Source organism: Notamacropus eugenii, chromosome 2 (genome assembly GCF_028372415.1).
Source record: "Notamacropus eugenii isolate mMacEug1 chromosome 2, mMacEug1.pri_v2, whole genome shotgun sequence".
Taxonomy (NCBI): domain Eukaryota; kingdom Metazoa; phylum Chordata; class Mammalia; order Diprotodontia; family Macropodidae; genus Notamacropus; species Notamacropus eugenii.
Window position 1 is genome coordinate 7,039,211 of NC_092873.1, and position 21,720 is coordinate 7,060,930.

Here is a 21,720-nt window from a genome sequence, read left to right on the forward strand (position 1 = left end):
ATCATTCTCTACATATTACAGCTACAAATTATATTTCCTGAAATGATTATTCAGGTAAAGTGACAAATCAAAAACAAAATTAAGACTGAAATGATAAACCAAGAATTTCTTTGATTAGCTCTGATACTCTGTGTAATCCACATTTCATATTTCATCCCATATTTTCTTCTGTGATCTCTAATTTTCTCATGCATCTTTTTTCCAGCTCTTAATACAGTGCGCAGATATCAATAAAATTCATACTCGAAGGAGATCAATAAATTCTTCACTTATGCCAGGCCTAAGGCATCAAGACATCTCAAAAGGAATTTGGAAAGACATGCAATTTCCTTTCTCATTCTAATGAGAACACTGATTCTATGTTCAGAAACTTCACTGAGAAAGCAAATACATTTATAGCCATTTGAAAGCGACATGGTAGGATTTTGGGTTACAGAGCCAGAGAAAAGCAGAGAGGTCTTTCTCAAAACTCAGGTGACAGTACCCAGGGACATCACATTGTTTCTCAGAGCGTCTGTTGTGAAATGGCCGTCTTCCTGCTCCCCAAGTGCTTTAAGGGAATAAACCAACACGCTAAACAGGACTCGGTCGTTATTCCTTCAGACCCAGGGGTTAGAGGACAGAATGAAATAAGTGATCAATAAAACATATGCTACCACTGCCTTCCAGAGGACCAATCCTCAATAAATGTTAAGAAGTTAATTCTTTATGATAAATATTGATGAGAACTGCAAGACAAGAGATATCATCTACGAACATTAATGAGAGTTAAGATAAAATGTTTCTAAGGAGTCACTTGACATAGAAAAAAAGAGTATTACTATTAGTTAGCATTTAAATAGCACTTTAAGCATTATCAGTGGGATCACATTTGAACACTTGTTTTTCAAAACCTTGCTAGGAATTTCCCCCAACTCCTGCTGGGAGTTGGGGAAATGGCTCAATATTACCAAATACTAGAATCCTTACAAATTAAGAAATAGTTCAAGATGAATTACTCAACTTATTATTCCTCAAGTTCGAGAAAATCTTTGCTTCCCTAAAACAGAAGAGCAATGTATAGGCCATACTGCAAGGAAGTCGGTTTCACCCACGTCCTGGTGGAATGATATGAAAATCTTCTAAGTATTCCACTCCTTTCTCCTCTTAAAACAACTCAAGTCCTGTTTTCACTTTTAAATCTTTTAACTCAATTACCTTGTATTATGAAGGTTCTTAATCAGCGGTAATCACCTTGCAATCAAATTGCTTTCGTTGTTGTTTTTTTTGTGGGGGGAGGGTGTTTTTGCCATTTTAAAAGCTCTTAAAGAGCGAGTGCTTTTCAAATTGTTTCTGCTTAGTAGTCATCTTTTTGGGGGAGATATGATTTGAATCTTTAGAAATCAAGAAGAAGTGTCAGAAGAAGTTCAGAAGTTCTAAGAGATCCTGCAATCAGTGCCCCTAAAAGACTTTCTATCATGTGTTTCTTCAAATAGCTTATCTCCCTCTGGTAGCACTCTGATTGCTGGAAAGTTTTTCTTGAGGTCCAATCTAAATTTCTGTCTTTGCACACTTCCATTGATGAGTAGAACAAGTCTAATATTTCTCTCACCTGAGAAAGCTTTTTAATCCTTGAGAAGTACCATTAACACAATATATTTAAATACATTCTATTTGATATAAGTTCCAAGACGGCAGAAGAGGAAAACCTTCTAGCATATAAATCTAGAAAGAAAGTTAGTAGAGCCCAGAATTTTCAGGGAGATTATCAAGTCCCAAGCTTGTTTACTGAGTTGCTAAGAACAGCAAGAGGAGACTAGGCCTGAAATAGTAATTGTTGTCTTCCTAGCATGGGGAAGATGTAAATCTCAAGGACATTGGTGTCCAATGGCCTGGTGCATATTGTAACTATTTCAAAAGGTATATCAAGGGAAGTCATTTGACACAATTCAATATTCAGAATTACCTGATTTTTTAAAGCATTAATTTCTCTATCCATTTCAGAATGAGTTCACTTCACTCCCACCCTGGTCAACAACATCTCCATTTTCATATTCTTTTAATGCCGTCATGGCTGTTTGCAACGCGTTGAAACATCTGTGACAATGAACAGAATAATTAAGTCAATGTCTTCATAGCTTACATATTATACATTTCAAAAGGGTAATTTTTGAACCACTACCTTAAATTACCTCAATCATAGAGAAGAAAATAAATATAAAAAGAGTTGTTGTCATTACTCAACACATCTGACGATATTTTGGGAAATAAAACCAGAGAAACAGTAGCCTCACCAATGATTTCATCTCTCTTTCAAAAGATATATATTCGTCATCAGCTCTACATTAATGTCACTTCATTTTAGAACACTGCCCACATGATTTCTCGTTATGCTGTCATATTTGTAGAACGAAGGATGCCTTCCAAATAATATAATACAACAATTAAAGGATAAGGAAATTCATTTTGAATAAAAAAAGTTTTACAGTGCTGTGTTGTTTCTTCGTTATTTTCATTGTCGATCCATGTAAATTGGCTGGGCAAGTGTTTAAAGGTCCTAGGCTACAAAACACAAATGATCTCATTTAATGCTATTGGAATACCAAGTTGCATTTAAAATGTTGCTTTAGTGGATGGAATTACAGGTAGTCTCTAACTTGAAAAATCAGATGGATCTCAAACGCTCCTTTGCAAACTGACTTTGTGGAACAGGGGAGGCATTTCTCCCTCCCACTCAGAGGTAGTACTCTTAAAAGCAGTTCAATAAAAGCCCCGCAAAAACTAATTCTATCATAACACTGCTAAATTAAAGTCCTGGAAAATGCAGGACCATTTGGAGATTCTCCTCTCCCACTAATACGGCAACCTCTCTCCTGTGGTAAGAAGATCTGATACCTCAGCGGTGATAACTTCTTGCCACATTCAATTAGAAGTCATCCACTGGAATTCAGTTACAATGCAATTTGAAAGCATTAAATGCTTACCTTTCAAAAGTGTGACAGAATACAGAATTTAGACAGACTATGGTCGATGCTCTCATCCAAGTGGGATATGAAATAAATGTGCAGATAATGACAATATACAACCACGTGTAAGAGCTTTAGGGGAGTGTAATCGAAATTTCAATGTCAACTCTGATGGGGAAGGTCATTCATTACCAAAAACAGAGATCAGAGTAGGCCTCAGTGAGGAACTGCATTTGGGTGAGGATGAGTGTAGATACCATGGGTAAATATCACAGGCACAGGACAGATTTGGGAAAGCCCAAGGCATGTTTTGAAGCACAGAGAATAGTCCAGTTGAACAGGAGTGTAAAGTATAGAAGACAGAATAATATAATTGAAGAGAGAAAAGGCACGCTGCTGGCACATCGTGAAGAGCCTTATATCCCAGGTCAAGAAATGCTGTGGGGTCTAGCTCAAAAGTCATATACTTAACTTAGTTTGGCTGATCCCACAAAATTAGAAGATGCCTTTTACTCCTTCAGTCTCTGACTGCATTTCATTTCGACCATTCTAAAGCACTTAATACATTCTCATTTGCACAGCTTATTTGGGTCCCTACATTACCTCTTTGAATAGCCTACAATCACTCACTGTCAAAGCAGGGACTGCACATTAGTAATGGACCCCTGTCACTCCAGGACCAGCACAGTATTTTATATAGAATGGATGTTTGATAATACTTTTTGACTGAATGACAATTGAACAAATTAGATAAATAATGAAGGAAATAAATTAGGACAGAAAACATAGAAATTTACCTTAGAGAAGCATTTGTGTCCAGAAATAGTATACAGAACAAGCGACTGTCAAATGCTGTATAGTATCATTCCACCAAACATACTTTAAGGTACAGGTGCTATGCAGCATTTTACTATAGCTTCAGAGATGCAGGACACAAGGTATATTTGTCAGCGGTAGGTTAGTGAAGAAAATGAAAATAAAAAAAAAAAACCCCTTTGTTCACTTAGAATCATCCATGGTGGAATTCTTTAAGTGTTAATATACAAAATGAATTTGTACTCAGTATTTAACAAAAGAGTGAAATCCTTGCTTACTTAATGTTTCCTTTGAAAGGCCTGCCAAAAGGGGTCTTACCGATTTAAATCTTCCTCTAATTCATCATTTCTCTTCATTTGTCGTTCTAGAGAATCTTCCAGACATTGCTTCCACTCATTGAGTCTCGTGAATTTTTCCCTTTCAATACGAAGCTTTAAAAAAATTTTACAATGAAAAATATCACAATTGAACTGGCATTTCTCAAAGGGATTCTCTTCATTAACTCTAGCTGCAACTGTAAATATCAATTTAAGCATAGATTGTTAAAACAAAACAAATATGGAAAGATTTGAAAATGATTGATCTTCCTTGACATGACATACCTTTCCTGTGATTTCACTACAAACTATTTCTTTTCTTTTGAAATTTAAATCAATGAAAGTTCTGATTTGATTCAATATAGGTATTACTTTTACTGACAATATTCATAAATTTAGAAATGATTGAAATGAATAGGAATGAATAGAAAGTGGGCCAAGTTTCCCAACACACCACACCTTGGAGGAACATTGGCCTTTCCTATTTCTCTAGAGCCCATGATAATTATCCGTTCAGCTCCACTTCCCCTTTGCGTTGGCACACCTGACCCATGTTCCACACATTCCTATGTTGAAATGACAATGTATGTCTTTGTAAGTAAGGGTGTAAAACAGTTCTGCTAATCTCTTTGTACTGAAATAAGAGAGATGCAACGTGAGTAAATTGACGTTTTCTTTTTCTCCTTGAGTGGTTATCTGTTGTTCCAGATTATGAGCCAGGTGCTCTTTACTCTCTTGCAAAGAAAGACAGAAGCCTGCTCATTGTGGTGAATACTGCATGATTGTATTGTAGACTCACTCCTATTTCTCCTCTTTGCTTCCACATTTCTCCAATGAATTTTTACCACAGCTGCAATTTCTTCACTTCCTATTTCCATTTCATTCATCTATTTATCTGTAACTCTTCCCTTATTTATTTTCTATTTATCTGTGACTTAATTGGTATAGGAAATGCCCAGTCATAACGTTTATAACGTATCAGTACAAAGAGGTCCTGCCCTCAACCGACGTCTCAGAATCTGCAACTCTCAGAGTTTTACTGAATAACTTAGGGCACCAAAATTATGCAAAACTGGCCCAGGATCATGAAGCCATTTGTGTCAACATTGGGATTTCAACCTATGCATACGTCTGAGGCAAGATCTCTATTCCTAAAACATAGTGCCTTTCTTCATTGCCATAAAATCAGTTATTCCCTCCTTACTAGTCTACTACAACTGCATTCTCAAGAGGTAGAAGTCATACTGGTATCCAAAAACTTTTCTTCTTAGTCTCTGACTTCACTGAAACATAGATCCTCTTTCTCTTCTGTGATTGGTAATTTATTTTCCCTATAAATTATCCTTTCACCCTGTTTCTCTTTCCTCTTCTATCTCATGGAGACCCCTTTGGTCCTGGATCATGACTTCAAGCCGAGGATCAAAGAGTGAGGGAGGTGAGCATTTAATCCCACCTTCTCATTTTACAAAGGAGGAAGCAATCACACTGGTGTTAAATCAGTTGCATACAGTTTAATTAAAAACAAAAGGGCTACAGAGTCTTTCTGTTCTAATTTTGCCCGCACACCAATCTTTCCTACAAAATGCTAAGCCAAGTACTATCAAACATCGTTGAGATCATGTTACTGCCATGTACAGGAACTTCTATGGGCTATCAGATTGAGGCTTAAATTCTCCGTCTTCTTTTCTCTTATATCTCACTTCATCACATTTTTCCAACTTTTAATTCTAATTGCTTTACGGCTCCCCTCCTCACACTCCTATCCTTTTCGTATTTTCCTATCGCTCCCTATCCTACTAATCCATCACTTTCTTAGCCTATTGGACTCCATTGCTCTCCTGTACTGCTGATCCCTTCCCAAATCTCGAAGGCAACTCAAAGTTCTCACTTTTCTTCAATGCTTTCCTTACTATTTTGCTTCAATGAACCTTGCCTTCACTACATTCTTTGAGATTTTTGTCTGCAGCATTGAGTGAGTATGCTATTCGGGTTAATGCCTACATTGAGAATCACCTCTCATTTTAGTTCTTTATTATTTCAGTGTCTACTGGTGATATATTGTATAGGGACCTATCAGGAATTCACTAAATATTTTCAGGATAATCAACTGCACTATACTCATTTAGAACTATAAGCAGAGCAAAAATGGACAAGTCATGAGTTAGTACAGATTTTTTTATAAATGAAGAATCCAAGGTTTGAGAGAGAAAAACATTCATAAAAACAAGTTGTATGCCAAGAGGCTGAGCCAGGACGCAAAATTTTTAAAGTTCACCCTCCTATATATGCTATCAATAATTAATATACATATGAACAGATGTATAGATGTGTGTACGCATATATAAAATTCAGATATTCGGCAATTTTTCTTCCACTAGAGTTGCTACCTCAGCAAATTTGCTCTGGGAACTTCTTGTACTGAGAACAGGACTGGATAATACCATCTGCTCTAACCTCCACCTATAGTGATCTCTCCTTTTCATAAATGCTTACATGTTTACCATGCCCTTAGTAGTTGTTTATATGCTACATTGTATTAAACATGAAATTCCTCTATTTGGCATTGGAATGCTAGAGAGACTGAAAATTCTTCAAGGAGAGAGTGCATGTCTTACACATAGCTTTTGCTACCTGCTCAGAACCTCTCATAGTGGAATTCACATATGGATTTTCACTAGTTGATGAGGTAAATTTTGAACAAGGAAGAAATTGTAATTTGACTAATTTTTACAGAGCGAAAACTTGGATGATCTGGGAAATTAGATTAGAAATGGGTGCTAGTTTGCACTGAATACCAATTACATGAGGTAATTCGTACTGACAAAGAGGGACTCTGACTTTTTTCTTCCTTACTTTACCTTCAAGGTCTCAGTCCACACCTAGTTTCTGGACTGCAGCCTGAAACTAAAAGGTTTGGAAGGGTAATATTTCAATCGATGTGTTCCACAAACAATGTGAGCGAAATGAAGACAATGAGGGATAGGGGAGTTAATTGGGAAAAAAAAAGTTGTTTCACTCTCGTACTGCGTTCTGAAACCTAGAAAAATGTCTCAAGGGTCAAATGCCAGAGTAAAGAAGTTTTTCTAAGAATGAGATTGGACTTTGTAATAATGTCATAGCTAAGGGAAGTATACGGAAATTAACGAGTTCAAAATAAGGCTTTTGAAAAATTAGGAGGTAGATATGAAAATTGGGGAGGCAGTGGTTATTTGTATGAAAATGACAATGGTCTTTTGTTTTCAGTGTAGAGAAACTAGCATTTAGTCAGTGTCTAACGTGTGCAAGGAACAAAGGCCATAAAGTTGAGTGATTTGCAATTATCATCTCATTTGATTCTCACAACAACCCTGGGAGGTAGGTGCTATTATCAACCCCATTTCATGTTTGAGAATACTGAAAAGATTAAGTGACTTGCCTAAGATCACACCAAAAGCATCTGAGGCTATATCTGTAATCAGATCTTTCTCAGCCCAGGCTCAAGATTTTATCCATAATTGCTGCCAATCCCCTTCAAGTTGAGAAACATCTCATCATACAAAATTCTCTTTTTGATCACTTTGGCTTAGATTTCCCTTGCTTTACCACTTATGATGGGTACTAATTTGAAAATATGTTTGAGGAATGTCAGAAATATCCACTTCTATACTTTTTGGCAGGCATAATGATGAATAGCACACACAACTAGATATAAATATGGGAAAGCAAATGAAAAAGGAGAAAGGCACTTGACCTAATAATGGAAACCCGTTAGGGGAATTTGATTGTGTTGGTATTCTATGCGTAACCTCCCCTTCATTTTAATAATTTCTAATAATAATAACAACAATATTTTTTTTACTGAATTTATATGTGGCCATTGGAGGCTCTGGGAAACCGAAAATATATAAAAAACCAGAATAGACAAACTCAAGGTGCTTTCGTCCAAATATCACCTTGAGCCAATTTTCATTTTAACTCCATTTTCAACCTAGGCAAAGCCAAGAAATGAATATAGAGTTTTGTCCTTCTTGTTTTTCCACTAGTAATACTACTATTATTACCAGTACCACTACTACTTCTACTAGAAGTACTACTACCAAATCTATTACAACTACTACTACTACTTTTGCTACTACAATAATAACAATTACTCTACTGCCAACATCCTGGGAAAAGGAATTTCTATGGAAAATAAGGAAGCATGAATACTCCCTGTCCTCAAGGAACTCCATTATAATTGGGTAAAAAACAATGAGATAAAGCAATTGATAGTTTGATAAGAAATGCGATCACCATAGGACAATCTATCTGTAATTAAATACCAGATTTTGTGGTATCAGATGAAAAGTGGATTTGAGGAGATTCAGGAATCAACAGGGGTGAAAAGCCCAAAAAGCATTATGAGAAAAGAATCATACTTTTGTAATTCAAAAACATCTTGAATGTGAAGAGTAGAAAGGTTTTGAATAGGTAGCACAGATGAGGAAGTGTAACTAAACAAGAAGAGTAACTAAACAAGATGGAGGTATGGAGGTGGAAATCCACAGGGTGAGATCAGATTGATTAAGTTAGGGAATATTAATGAAAGCATCCATCTAATTACTTCAACTCCAATTTATCCTTTCCATGTACAATTTCTATATGTACAAAATGTGAAGAAATAACATTTTCTTGTTATTCAAGGAGGAGTTTGAACAGAAAGAAACAAAGAATTTGTACTTGACAGTGCTGTTTGGGGGATTAAATGAGAAAATGAAGGTCAAGGTGTTTCTAAAAATCAAGTATGATAGGAATGATTGAGCTATTATTGGTCCTGGGACAAACACCTCACTCTTTGCATAAGGACAGATAAACCAAATGGTCAACCACAGAAAGAGTGAATATAAGTATTAAAATTTACGTGTACAGATTGTGGAAGTTGGAGGAGTAATTCTAAGTCAACGGAAATTACAGACACAGTGTTCAGAAAATTGACAAAACTGGTAAAATGAGAAAGCAGCAATTCCCCAAACCACTTGGTAGTAGCTAAGAAAGAGAAGGGTAGAGAAGTGGAATGGGCTAGGTACTCAAGAGATAGCAGGCAATGAATATAGCAGTCTCTGGGTTGATAAACTCAAGGACCCCTACCTTCTGGGATAAGAACTCACTGTTCGAGAAAATTGCGGGGAAAACTGGATAACAATGTGGTGGAAACTAAGCATAGACCAATTCATGACACCATGCACAAGAATGAATGGGTACATGATCTAGGGATAAAGATTGATATCATGGACAAAGTGAAGGAGGAAGGAATAGTGTATTTATCAGATTTATGGAGAAGGGAAGAGTTTTTGACTAAAGAAAAGACAGTAAGCATTATGAAGGGAAAGGTGAATAATTGTGATTGCACTAAACTGAAAAGTTTTTGCACAACTAGACCCAATGCAATCAGGATTCAGAGGGATGTAGTACATTGGGAAAGAATTTTGACAGTTAATGTTGGGGACAAAGGCCTCATTTCTAGAGTATATAGAGAACTGAGTCAAATGTACCAGAATACAAGTCATTCCCCAATTAATAAATGGTAAAAGGATATGAACAAACAATTTTCAGAGGAAGAAATTAAAGATACCTATAATCATAGAAGAAATGCTCTCAACCACTTTTGATTAGAGATGCAAATCAAAACAACTCTGAGGTACCACAACACACCTATTAGATTGGCAAACATGACAGAACAGGAAAATAATAAATGTTGGCGAGGATGTGGGAGAGTTGGAACACTAATTCATTGTTTGTGGAGCTGTGAGTTCATCCACCCATTCTGGACAGCGCTTTGGAACTGTGCCGAAAGGGCTACAAAAATGTGCATACCCCTTCACCCAGCAATATACAGCAATATGACTGTATCCCCAAGAGATAATAAAAATGAGAAAGGACCCCACATGTACAAAAATATTTACAGCATCACTCTTTGTAGTGGCCAAAAACTGGAAATCAAGGGGATGCCCATCAATTGAGGAATGGCTGAAGACATTATGGTATCTGAATGTAATGGAATACTATTGCGCTATAAGAAATGATGAGCAAGATGACTTCAGAGAAGCCTGAAAATATTTACATGGTTTGATGCTGAGCAAGAGGAGCAGCACCAGGAGAACTTTGTGCACAGCAACCACCAAAGTGTGCAAGAGCTTTTTCTGGTAGACTTCGATATTCATAGAAAAAAAAAAAATTCCCAATGATGCCCTAAGGCAAAATGCTTTCCACATGCAGGGAAAGAACTATGGAATTCAATCGCAGAATTTAACAGATCATTTCTGTGTGTGTGTGAGTGTGTGTGTGTGTGTGTTATATTTTGTTTTGTTATATGATTTCTCCCATCTATTTAATTCCTCTACACAGCATGACTACAGTGAAAATGTACTCAGTAGGAATGTATATGTAGATTCTATATAGAATTGTATGGCTCTTGGGGAGGGAAAAAAATCTAAGTTTTGTCGTAGTGATTGGAGAATATTAAAACTAAATATATTGCTTAAAAATGTGAAATGTCACACTGAATATACTTTCCACTCATTTGTTTCCAGAACAAATTACTGATCTTTTTGCATACGTACTTGACTTTTGGTTTCATCTACTTCCTTCTGTAGTTTTTCCTTATCTTCATAATCAATTTCCTTAAATGATGTGACTTGTTGTGAAACTCCTGTCAGGGACTGATAATTGCAGGAAACAGGTGGCTCTCGCTGAAGATTTCTTACTCTAGCCTGATAGAAATATGTCCAAATTACTAATATTACAGATTTCATAAAGCAACATTAGCTCGTATAAAATAAATATAATTCTAAAATTCAAATCAAAAGTCTATATAATTTTGCATACAACTTAATTTCTTCAGTATGTTCATAATTATCAAAGATTGAAAGACAGAAATCTCTTAGGGATTAAGGAAACAACCTCATTTTGCAGGTGAGAAAAACTAAACTCCAAAGAGGTTAAATGAGTAACCAAGGTCCTAAAGGTAGACGTTTAGAAAGAAAAAGATTAAAACTTGGCTCCTGAGACAGCAAAGTTGTTTAGATCATATCACTCAACTTCCATTTAGCATGGAGCAAATGAGATCTTTCTACTCCCTCAGAATACTCCTCAGAAATCAGTACAGTCAGCCTGCTTTCCCCATTACGTCTTAATTGACAAGAATGACACCACCTCCAAAGCTATCTAGGCACTAAAACATTTTACGTGAAATTCCCACGCAAAGTAAAGGAAAGAGGAGGGAAGAACGTACACTTTCTTATGCTTGGTAGAAAATGTAAAGGTTTCCCATTCCATTTTTCGGAAAAGTTGACTACCTTATTTCTGTGTGCCAGTCCGTAGAAGAAAGACATCTACAAGAAAAGGTTTTGCTTTCTTTCCTCTCATGGTTTACGCTGGAGAATGAACATAGGCACTGATATGCTTGTCAGGCTTGGTAAAAGCACTTAACATGCCCAAAGTCAAAATGTCAACAACAAATATGGGAGCTAGGTATTATTCACATCTTCAACAGTCTTGCTAAGCCTTCAAGGAAGTTGCTTTCTCTGTTCAGATAAGAGTTACACTCCTGGTTTCAGTCAATGGAGAAGAAACAGGAAACTATGGAAAATATGCTAGTTCTACACGCTATGTGTACATAGCATGTTAGAAGTACAGAGTTTTGGACATACAGACGTATTCATCCGTTCACATATATGTATATGTAGATATCCACACAGAAAAACATAACTGTATGTGTATAGAATGATATACTGCAACAATTCTTCTCCTCTTTCACTACAGAGCAAGGGGAATTATTACATAAATTATGAAAACCAAATGAAGCCAAAAATCAAAAGAAGCCAAATGTTTTTTTCTAATTAGACAAGATGAAGTACTTTGTAAAAGTCAATTTTAGTAGAGTCACGCCAAATTTTTTGAAGAAAACATAAGGCTAAGAGAAGACAATGTAAAGTTCAGAAAGTAAAATTGGCTCAATTCACTGAATTTCTACAAGTAAACTGTACTCTATTATGGAATGACTAGATAAAATTTTAAATTTTTTAGATGAAATCATTACCCAGGACAATACGTGGTAGAATCGACCCTCACTGCATATATGAAAAATCACAGATAATGTGATCTGCTATTAGACTGTATAAATTATTCATATTAAGGAACTAAAAGGAGTGATTCCAGAACCGGCAACTTTGGAAACTGAGCAAGACTTGTTAGTCCAACCACAAAAAAAAAAAAATAAAAAAAGAGATGAAAAAATAGTGGAGTACAATTAAAAAATAAGATTAGTAACTGAAAAATTAACGCTTAATGAAGAATCATAATGTTTCTGAATAGAAGCACTGTCCTAAATTTCAAAGAAAAGTAGTGGCTCGACTACGGAATTTCACTACAAATAGAATCCAATCGTTAATGTTTCAAAAATTAGTTCAAAAGTGTCTAAATTGAAACTAGTTAGACAGATGAGTATGTTTAAATTTTAATGAAACTCGTAAAGGGCATATTGCACAGTTATCTCAAAAGAGATTTTATACTTCAACTGTAATATTGTTCCTAGCATTATGTTGGAAGACTTTTCTTAAATTGCAGCATTTGAAAAAATTTGTGATATTTCAGTATTCAAATGGAATAATAGAAAAATTAATGAAATAAAAATTTATCTTTATTTGGATACTAGAGATTTCCTATACAAATATTTATTAAGCCAAATGTCATGGACTGCATGATTTCTTGAAGCAAAATGTGTCGTTACCTAAAAGAAGAATTTGTAAATTATTTTTATACTTTTAGCTTTTATATTATTATTTTTATGTTTAAAATTGCTTTCGATTGTTTGCTTTATTACTTATATTGTATTACAGTACATGTTATTTTCATTTTTATATTCATTTGATCTTAAAAATTATTATATTACTTGTTCTATTTATCATATCATGGATTCTCACTCTCAATTCTTATATATCAGAATTTGTACAATGAAAGATAATAGCATCACCAGCCTGTCGAATATTCAAATTCCTAAGATATCTTGATAAAAATTAAATTGAATTTCATTTCAAAACGACTAAAACTTATCCAAGCAAAATACTTCAAAAGCGAACCCTCTTGCGGCCTTCTCATTTTCATATTTCCACGTTTGCTCTCTGAAGTGGTTCCATTCACACATTAACTAATACTTTATTGCTCTCTTCTACTATAAGAGCTTGTTTATCAATATCAGCATAAACTTTATTGAAGAGATCAATAAATTGCACCTGGGCATCACTCATTTGCTTTTCTTGAATTATGATTTTCTTCTGTGTGTCTTCAAGCTCTTGCTGCAGCACCATATTTTCACTCTGGATTTGGCCTAATCTTTCTTGGAGAGATTCATTTTCCAAACTATATCTCTTGACTTTTTCCTTTAACACTTGATTTGGTTCTTCAAGTTCCTCTGCCTTCTGTTCAGCATGCTTCAGTTCTCTCTGTGTGTTTTCTAAAATGTATGTCTTCTCTCTGAGGGATTCATGGACATGGTCTAGCTCATTTTCTAAACTCTTGGCTCTACTTGCAGTCTTAGAGAGTTTTTCAGAAAGGACACCGTTATCCTCTCTTAGACTACACAAGTCATGGTTTAGTTTGTCCTTTAAATGAAGCCACTCATCTCTTTTACCCTCAAAGGAATCCTCAAGGGCTAATTTTGATAACTCATATTTGCCAACGATTTTAATCAACCTGGACGCGTATGATGCCCCATCGTCCTCTAGTTTCTCAATGTTTTGTTCTGCATTCTGCAGTTTAGAGTTCAGCATGGCATTCTGAGCTTTCAGAACGATTATTCGTCGACGGCACTGAAATCCGATTTTTCTTAACGCTTCTTTATTTAATTGTAATTTCTGTTGAAGCTCTTCAATCTTTTCTTTCAACGCTTCAGTTTCTTCTGTGTGGTGCTTTCTGGTGCGCTTATCCTTACTTTTTACTGTGTGTAATTCCATTTGGTGCATGGCAACTTCATACTGTATGATTTCCTTTTTTTTCTGCAGGTATTTTTCCTTTTCGTTCCTAAGAGGAACCTAAAGATAAGAAAAAGAAAAAAATGTTATTCAAAATAAAATTATAAATTCTGATATTTCCATAAAAATTCAAAATAAACGCCAAAGGTCCAAGAAGCATAGTGTCTTCAGAGGAAAAGTTAACTGAGGGAGTTTCACCTATTTCCCATTCTGTTAATTTGCGCAAAGAACAGGACTTAAAACTGCATCATAAATCGAAGATTTGGAACGCGTTTTTGGACCGACAAAGCTGTCTTTCTTTCAGTATATTTGATTTCCTTTTCTCCATACATTTTATCTCACACTGCTGATTCTGTTTCAGACATTTCAAGGTCTCTGGAAAGTACTTTCAATACATGATCTCACCTACAATTTGCACAACCTTTATAAGGGAAATACTTATATTTATTTATATTGCTAAGTGTGGAAAAGAAGTGCAGTTCACGAATTTGAAACTATAGATTATTAGAGCAAAAGGGGACACTACTGATGAGTTAGTACATCATTTTATAATTCAAGAACCAGAAGCCTAACGACAGAAAACCATTTGCTGAAAGTCGTGTGGATGGCAATGGACTGAAGCAGAACACAAAATCTTGGAAAAGTCCCCCTTAGATTGACAGTTTTACCAGATTTCAGACATATAATTATATGAACACACACATGTGTGTGTAATTCCATATGTGTACATGTATAATTTTGTGTGTACATATACACATCCACACAGGAACAGATATATCAATATAAATAAATATATAAATGTACATACATACGTATAAATATATATACATATATATATATATATATATACATATATATATGTATAATACGTAGGTATTCAGCAATTGTTCTTCCACTAGGGCTGCTAACTCAACCAATTTGCATCGAGTAATGTTCTCATTAATAAAAACATGAATGGATTAATACCATCTGCTCTAATTTCCACCTGTACTGATATCTTCTTTCATAAATACTTACAGGAATATCGTTCACTTAGTAGTTGTTTAAATTCTACTTTTTGCTACAAATGAACTTTCTCTCTTTTGTATTGACTTCCCAGAGAGAGTGAAAATTCTTCAAGAAGACAGTGCGTGTCTCACACACAGTCTTCGTATACTTCTCAGGGTCTATCACAGTGTTGTTCACATAATTATTATTCACTAATTGATGAAATAACATTTGAACAAGGGAGAAACTGTAATTTCACTGAAATCTTCCATAGTGAAAACTTGCGCGATCAGGGAAATTAGACAAGACATAGTGCCAGTTTGGCCAGAATGCCAATTAATTGACCTACCTCTTCCTACCAAAGATGGATTCTAAATTACTGCTTCCTTGCTGTAACTTCCAGGAGTCAGTTCACACCTAGTTTCTTGACTGCATCCTGATGCAAAAAGCTTTTGACGGTTAATATTTTAATCCAGGTCTTCCAGAAAGAAGGTGAGGGAAAGGAAGACAAGGAGTGATAGGGGAGCTACTTGGGAAACAAAACTTATTTCATTCCAGTGCTGATTTCTGACACCTTGAAAAATTTCTCAAGAATACAAATTCAAAAGAAAAGTAATTTTCAGAAGAATAAGACTGGAACTCATAATAGTTTCTTAACTAAGCCAAGTCTACTGAAATTAGCCAGGTTAAGAAAAGTCTTTTGCAATATTTGGAGATGCTTATCAAAATTTGGGATGTAGTATTATTTGTATAAAATGGACAATGATCTTTATGTCCTTGGAGCAGGGAAACTAATATTTCTTAAGTATCTAATACGTGCCAAGAACAAAGGCCATAACCTTAAGAGATTTACAATCATTATCTCATTTGATTCTTCCAACAACACTGAGAAGTATGTGCTATTATAATCCCCATTTTGTGGCTAAGGAAAGGGAGAAGAATTAAGTGACTTGCCTAGGATCACACAGATAGAATCTGTGGACACATTTGAAGTCAAATCTTTCTAACCCCAGACGCAAATTTCTATCCCTAATTCCCCCAACATACGTCTAAGTGGAGAAATATCCCATCATCAAAAGTTCTTTTTTTGCCTGCTTTGGAAGAGATACGTACTTACTATGCAATTTATGATGACGACTAGGGTGAAATTTGTTTTGAAGAGTATCCGAAATACCTCTTACTATAGATTGTGCCTTCTACAATGATGAATCCATACCTAAATACTTGGAAATGTGGGAAAGCAACTGACAATGGAGAAAGGTATTTGCTAGCATTAAAGGGAACAGGTTAGAAGAATTTGACTGTCATGCTATTGTACGCTTAACTGTACCTTCATTTAAAAAATTTCTGAGAATAATACGAGCAACTGAAAAATAATTTTGTTTTCAATTTCTACTTTGCTCTTTGTGGTCTGGAGAATTCAAAATTTATAAAAATCAGACTAGAACATCTTCAAGTATTTTAGTCCAACCATTTTCAACTGCTGGCAAAATCAACAAATAAACATTTAGTTTCCTTGTTCCTGTTTTCCTACTACTAGGACTACTACTACAAGTACTCCTATCACTAGAACTAATAGTACTGGAACTACAACTAGTACTACTTGTACTACAACAATCATAACAATTGCCTCTACTGACAGTGTGCTTTGAAAGCAAAGTTCTACCGAGAAAGAATGAAGTATCCATTGTTCTGTCCTCAAGAAACTTTATTACAGTTGGGCAAAAAACAGTTAGAAAAGGGAAGTGATAGTTTGTCAACAGATGTGAAAACCATAAAGCAATAAATGCTCACTTACATACCCAATTCGGTATTAGGTAATTAGGTGGTATCAGATGAAAAGCGGATTTCAGGAGATTCAGAAATCCTTAGGGGTGAAAAGTCCCAATGGCATTATGGCAAAAATATCGTGGGTTTGGAATGCACAAGCCTGTTGGAGATGAAGAGTAGATAGGTTTTTGATGGGGAGTGCAGATGAGAACGTGTAACTGAGCAAGAAGTGAAGAAGGTATGGAGCTAGAAATGCACATGGTGAGATCTGATTGCTGAAGTTAGAAGATATTAATGAAATCATCCATCTCATTACTTTAATTCTCAATTGTATTTTGCAGGTACAATTTACATATTTAGGAATTGTGAAGAAACAACCTTTTCCTGTTATTCAAGGAGAAGTTTCAATGGAAGTATACAAATAATTTTTACTTCACAGCATTGTTTGGGGATTAAATGAGAAAATGATGGTAAAGGTCTTTCTAAACATAAAGAATCATAGAAATGATTTAGGCATTATGGGTCCTTGGAAAAACACTCATTCTTTGTGTAAGGACAGATAAACCAAATTGTCAACGACATCATGAGTGAATATTAGTATTGAAATTCATGTGCACAAATTGTGGCGGTTGTAGGTCTAACTTTAATTCAACTTAAATGACAGACAGAGCGTTCAGAAAATTTATACTGTTGACGAGCAAAAGGGAAATGTCACACTGCACACAATTTCCATTCATCAGGAACAAATTATTGATCTTTTTGCATACATACTTTACTTTTGGTTTCGTCTACTTGCTTCAGTAGTTTTTCCTTCTCTTCATAATTCCTTCGATAAAATGATGTAACTTGTTGTGAAACTATTCTCATGGATTGATAGTTGCCGGAAACAGGAACTTCTCGCTGAAGATGTCTTTCTCTGGCCTGATAGATATGTGTTCAAATTATTTCTATTGCTGATTTCAGAAAGCAATATTAGCTCATATAAAATAAATATAGTTTCAAAATTCAAATCAAAAGTCATTATAGTTCTGCATGCAATTTAATTTCATCAACATATTCATAATTTTCATAGATTTGAGATATAAATATCTTAGATGGTATTTAACAAAATTCCCGCATGTGGCACATGAGAAAAACGAAACTCCAAAGAGGTTAGTTGAGTTACCCAAGGTCCTAACGTTAGTCGTTTCTAGGGAAAAAGATTGACACTTGGCTCCTGACACAAGAAAGCTCTTTTGATTATTCTACTCAACCTTCATTTAGCATGGATCAAATGCGCACTTTCCACTTGCTCAGTATAATCCTGAAATATCAGAACATTCAGCCTGGTGTCCCCATTGACTCCTTTTTGAGAATAATTACAGCCCCTCAAAAGCTATCTAGGGACTGAAATATTATAGGTGAAATTCACATGGAAAATACTGGAATGAGGGGGGAGGAATGTATACTTTTTTGTACTTGATAGACACATTAATCGTTTCCCATTCCTTTTTTCAGAGAAATTAACTGCCTCATTTCTATGCACCAACATTTAGAAAGAGGAGGACATCTACAAGAAACGTTTGAATTTTCCTTCCTCTCATTGTTTAACTGGGGAGAAGGAACGTAGGTACCGGTACGCATGTCAGGCTTGGTAAAAGCGTTTGATATGAATGATTTGTTTTGCTCAAAGCCAAAATGAAAACAACAAATATGGTCACTAGGCACTGTTCACATCTTCAAGAGTCTTTGCTAAGCCTTCAAAGAATTCCTGTTCCTGTTCAGATAGGAATTACACTCCTGGTTTCAGTCAATCGACAAAAAAAAGGAAACTATGAAAGAATATGCTAGTTCTCCCACTAATCTATACACAGCACGTTGCAAGTTCAGCGATTTGTACATACAGACGTATTCATCCATTCTCATATGTGTATGTGTACATATACACGCAAGATGCAAAGTCATGTGTGTATAGACTGATACACTGCAAAAATTCATCTCTAATTTCATCATAGTGCAACGCAAATTATTGCATAAGTTATGAATACCAAATGAAGCAAAAATCAAAAGAGATCAAAATTTTTTCTCTAATTAGGCACGATGAAGGAATTTGTGAAACTAACTGTAACTAAAGTCTGGGAAGTTATTTTGAAGAAAACATAAGGCTAAAAGGAGACAATGTAAAGTTGAGACAGTAAAATGGGCACAATGTACTGAATTCCCATAAGGTTACTAAATTCTGCTTTGGAAGGATAAGATAAAATTTTCAACTTTTTTAGATGAATTATTTCCCAGTACAATATATGGTATAATGGACACTCATTGTATATATGAAAAATCACAGAAAATGAGAGCTGGTATTAGACTGTGTAAAGTTATTCTTATTCAACAACTAAACGGCCGTGATTCCAGAACTTGCAATTTTGCACATCGAGCAAGAATTATTCGTAAAACAATAAAAAAATACTGACATTAAAATATTACTAGTGAAGCACAATTAAAAAATAAGATTATTAACCCAAAAAGTTAACGTTTAATGCAGAAAAATCATCTTTTGGAATAGAATTGCTGTCCTCACTTGGAAAGAAAAATAGTGTCTAGACTAAGGAATTTCACTACAAATATAATCCAGTTGTTAATGCATCAAAAGGTAGTTGAGAGGAGTCTGAATTGAAACTAATCATATTGTGGAATATGTTTAAATGCTAATGAGATGTCTAATGGGAATATTCCACAGAATCAAACAAGAAATTTTACCTTTCAACTGTTATATAATTCCTAGCATTTTTGTGTAAGATCTCTCTTCAACTTCAGCATTTGAAATAATTTATTCCATTTCAGAGTTCAAATGGGATATTAGGAAAATTATTAAAATGGAAAAAATTATCTGCATTTATGAGGCAGCGATTTCCCCTACAAATATTTATGAAACCAAAATGTCATGGACTCTGAGTCTTCTTAAGGTAAAAAGCATTTTTTTATTTTTATTTTTATTTCGTTTTTATGTTATTATTTTTATGTATCACATTATTTTCATTTCTTAATTTCATTGCTTACTTTTTATTACAGTATGTTTAATTATTATTGCATTCATATTATCTTAAAAATCATGACATTACTTGTTCTATTTAGCATATTATGGATTCTCATTCTCAATTCTTACATATCAGCATTTCCCCAATGAAAGTTGATAACCTCACCAGCCTGTTGAGAATTCAAATTTCTAAATTATCTTGATTAAAATTACTTTGACTTTCATTTCAAAAAGCTATATCGTTATCCAAGTATGACATTTAATGACCGAACCCTCTTTCAGCCTTCTCAATTTCATATTTACACATTTGTTCTCCTAAGTGGTTACATTCACTGACTAACACTTTCTTGCTGTCTTCTACTAGAAGAACTTGTTTTTCACTATCAGTATAAAGTTTGTTGAAGAGATCAATAAACTGTACCTGAGCATCACTCAGTTGCTTTTCTTTCATCGTGACTTTCTTCTGTGTGTCTTCAAGCGCTTGCTGAAGCACCATATTTTCACTCTGGATTTGCCGTAACCTTTCTTGGAGAGATTCATTTTCCAAACTACATCTGTTGAGTTTTTCCTTTAACACTCGATTTGTTTCTTCAAGTTCCTTTGCCTTCTCTTCAGCATGGTTCAGTTCTCTCTGTGTGTTTTCTACAATATATGTCTTTTCTCTGAGGGATTCATGAACATGGTCTAGCTCATTTTCTAAACTCTTGGCTCCACTTTCAGCCTGAGAGAGTTCTTCAGAAAGGAAAGCATGGTTCTCTCTTAAACTAGACAAGTCACTGTTTAACTTGTCCTGTACATGAAGCCACTCATCTCTTGCTTCCTGAAAGGAATGTTCAAGGGCTAGTTTGGACGCCTCACTTTGCTTATAATCGTCAATAACAGACATCAGACGAGACCTATATGATTCAATTTCGCTCTCTAGTCTCTCTGTGTTTTCTTTTGCATTCTCCAATTGAGAGTTCAGCGCTGCATTCTCAGCTTTCAGAACCTTTACTTGGCCACTGTATTGAAATCGGATTTTTCTTAATGCTTCTCTATTCCACTGTAATTCCTGTTGAAGCTCCTCATTCTTCTCTTTCAAAGCTTCAGTTTCTTCTCTGTGGTGCTTTCTGGTTTGCTGATTCTTAATTTTTACTGTTTTTAATTCCACTTTGTGCATGGCAACTTCATACTGTATGATGTCCTTTTTCTCCTGCAAATATTTTTCCTTTACATTCCTAACAGGAACCTAAACATAAGGAAAAGAAAAGAAAATGTTATTCAAAATAAAATGACTTATTCGGATATTTCCTTAAAAATTCAAAGGAAACGCCAAGGGGCCAAGAAGCATAGTGTATTTAAAGAAAAAGTTAACTGAGGGACTTTCACCTCTTTCCCATTTCTATCAATTTGCTGAAAGAATACGGCTGAAAACTGCTTCATCAACCAGAAGATTTGGACACCATTTTTGAACTCACAAAGCTGTCTGTCTTTCAGTAGATTTGGTTTCCTTTTCTCCATACATTCTGTCTCACACTGATGATTCTATCTGAGACATGTCAAGGTTTTTGGAAAGGACTTTCAGTACATCATCTCACCTAAAATTTGCACCACCCTTGTGAGGGAAATATTTATATTCCTTCATATTGCTAATTGTGTAACAGAAGTGCACTTCACGCACGTAAAACTATAGATTGTTCGAGCAATAATGGACACTACTGATGAGTTAGTACTTCATTTTACAAATCAAGAACCAGAAGCCTAAAGACAGAAAATCATTTGTCGAAAGCCAACTGGATGGCAATGACTGAAGCAGAACACAAAATCTTGGAAAAGTCACCCTTAGATGCAGAGTTTTAACAAACTTCAGACACATATTTGTAAAAACACACACATATATGTGCATG

General features: G+C 35.1%; 1 protein-coding gene across 1 annotated transcript; it reads right to left on the reverse strand.

Moving 5' to 3' along the window:
- Positions 1-4,075: 4,075 nt before the first annotated feature.
- Positions 4,076-21,343, reverse strand: LOC140522093 (uncharacterized). The gene is made up of 5 exons (XM_072637126.1): positions 20,256-21,343; positions 17,593-17,742; positions 13,327-14,124; positions 10,657-10,806; positions 4,076-4,192 (listed from the first exon to the last, which is right to left on the reverse strand). The coding sequence occupies exons 1-5, from the start codon at positions 20,991-20,993 to the stop codon at positions 4,076-4,078; spliced, it is 1,953 nt and encodes a 650-aa protein (XP_072493227.1). The 5' UTR covers positions 20,994-21,343.
- Between the last annotated feature and the right edge of the window lie 377 nt (positions 21,344-21,720).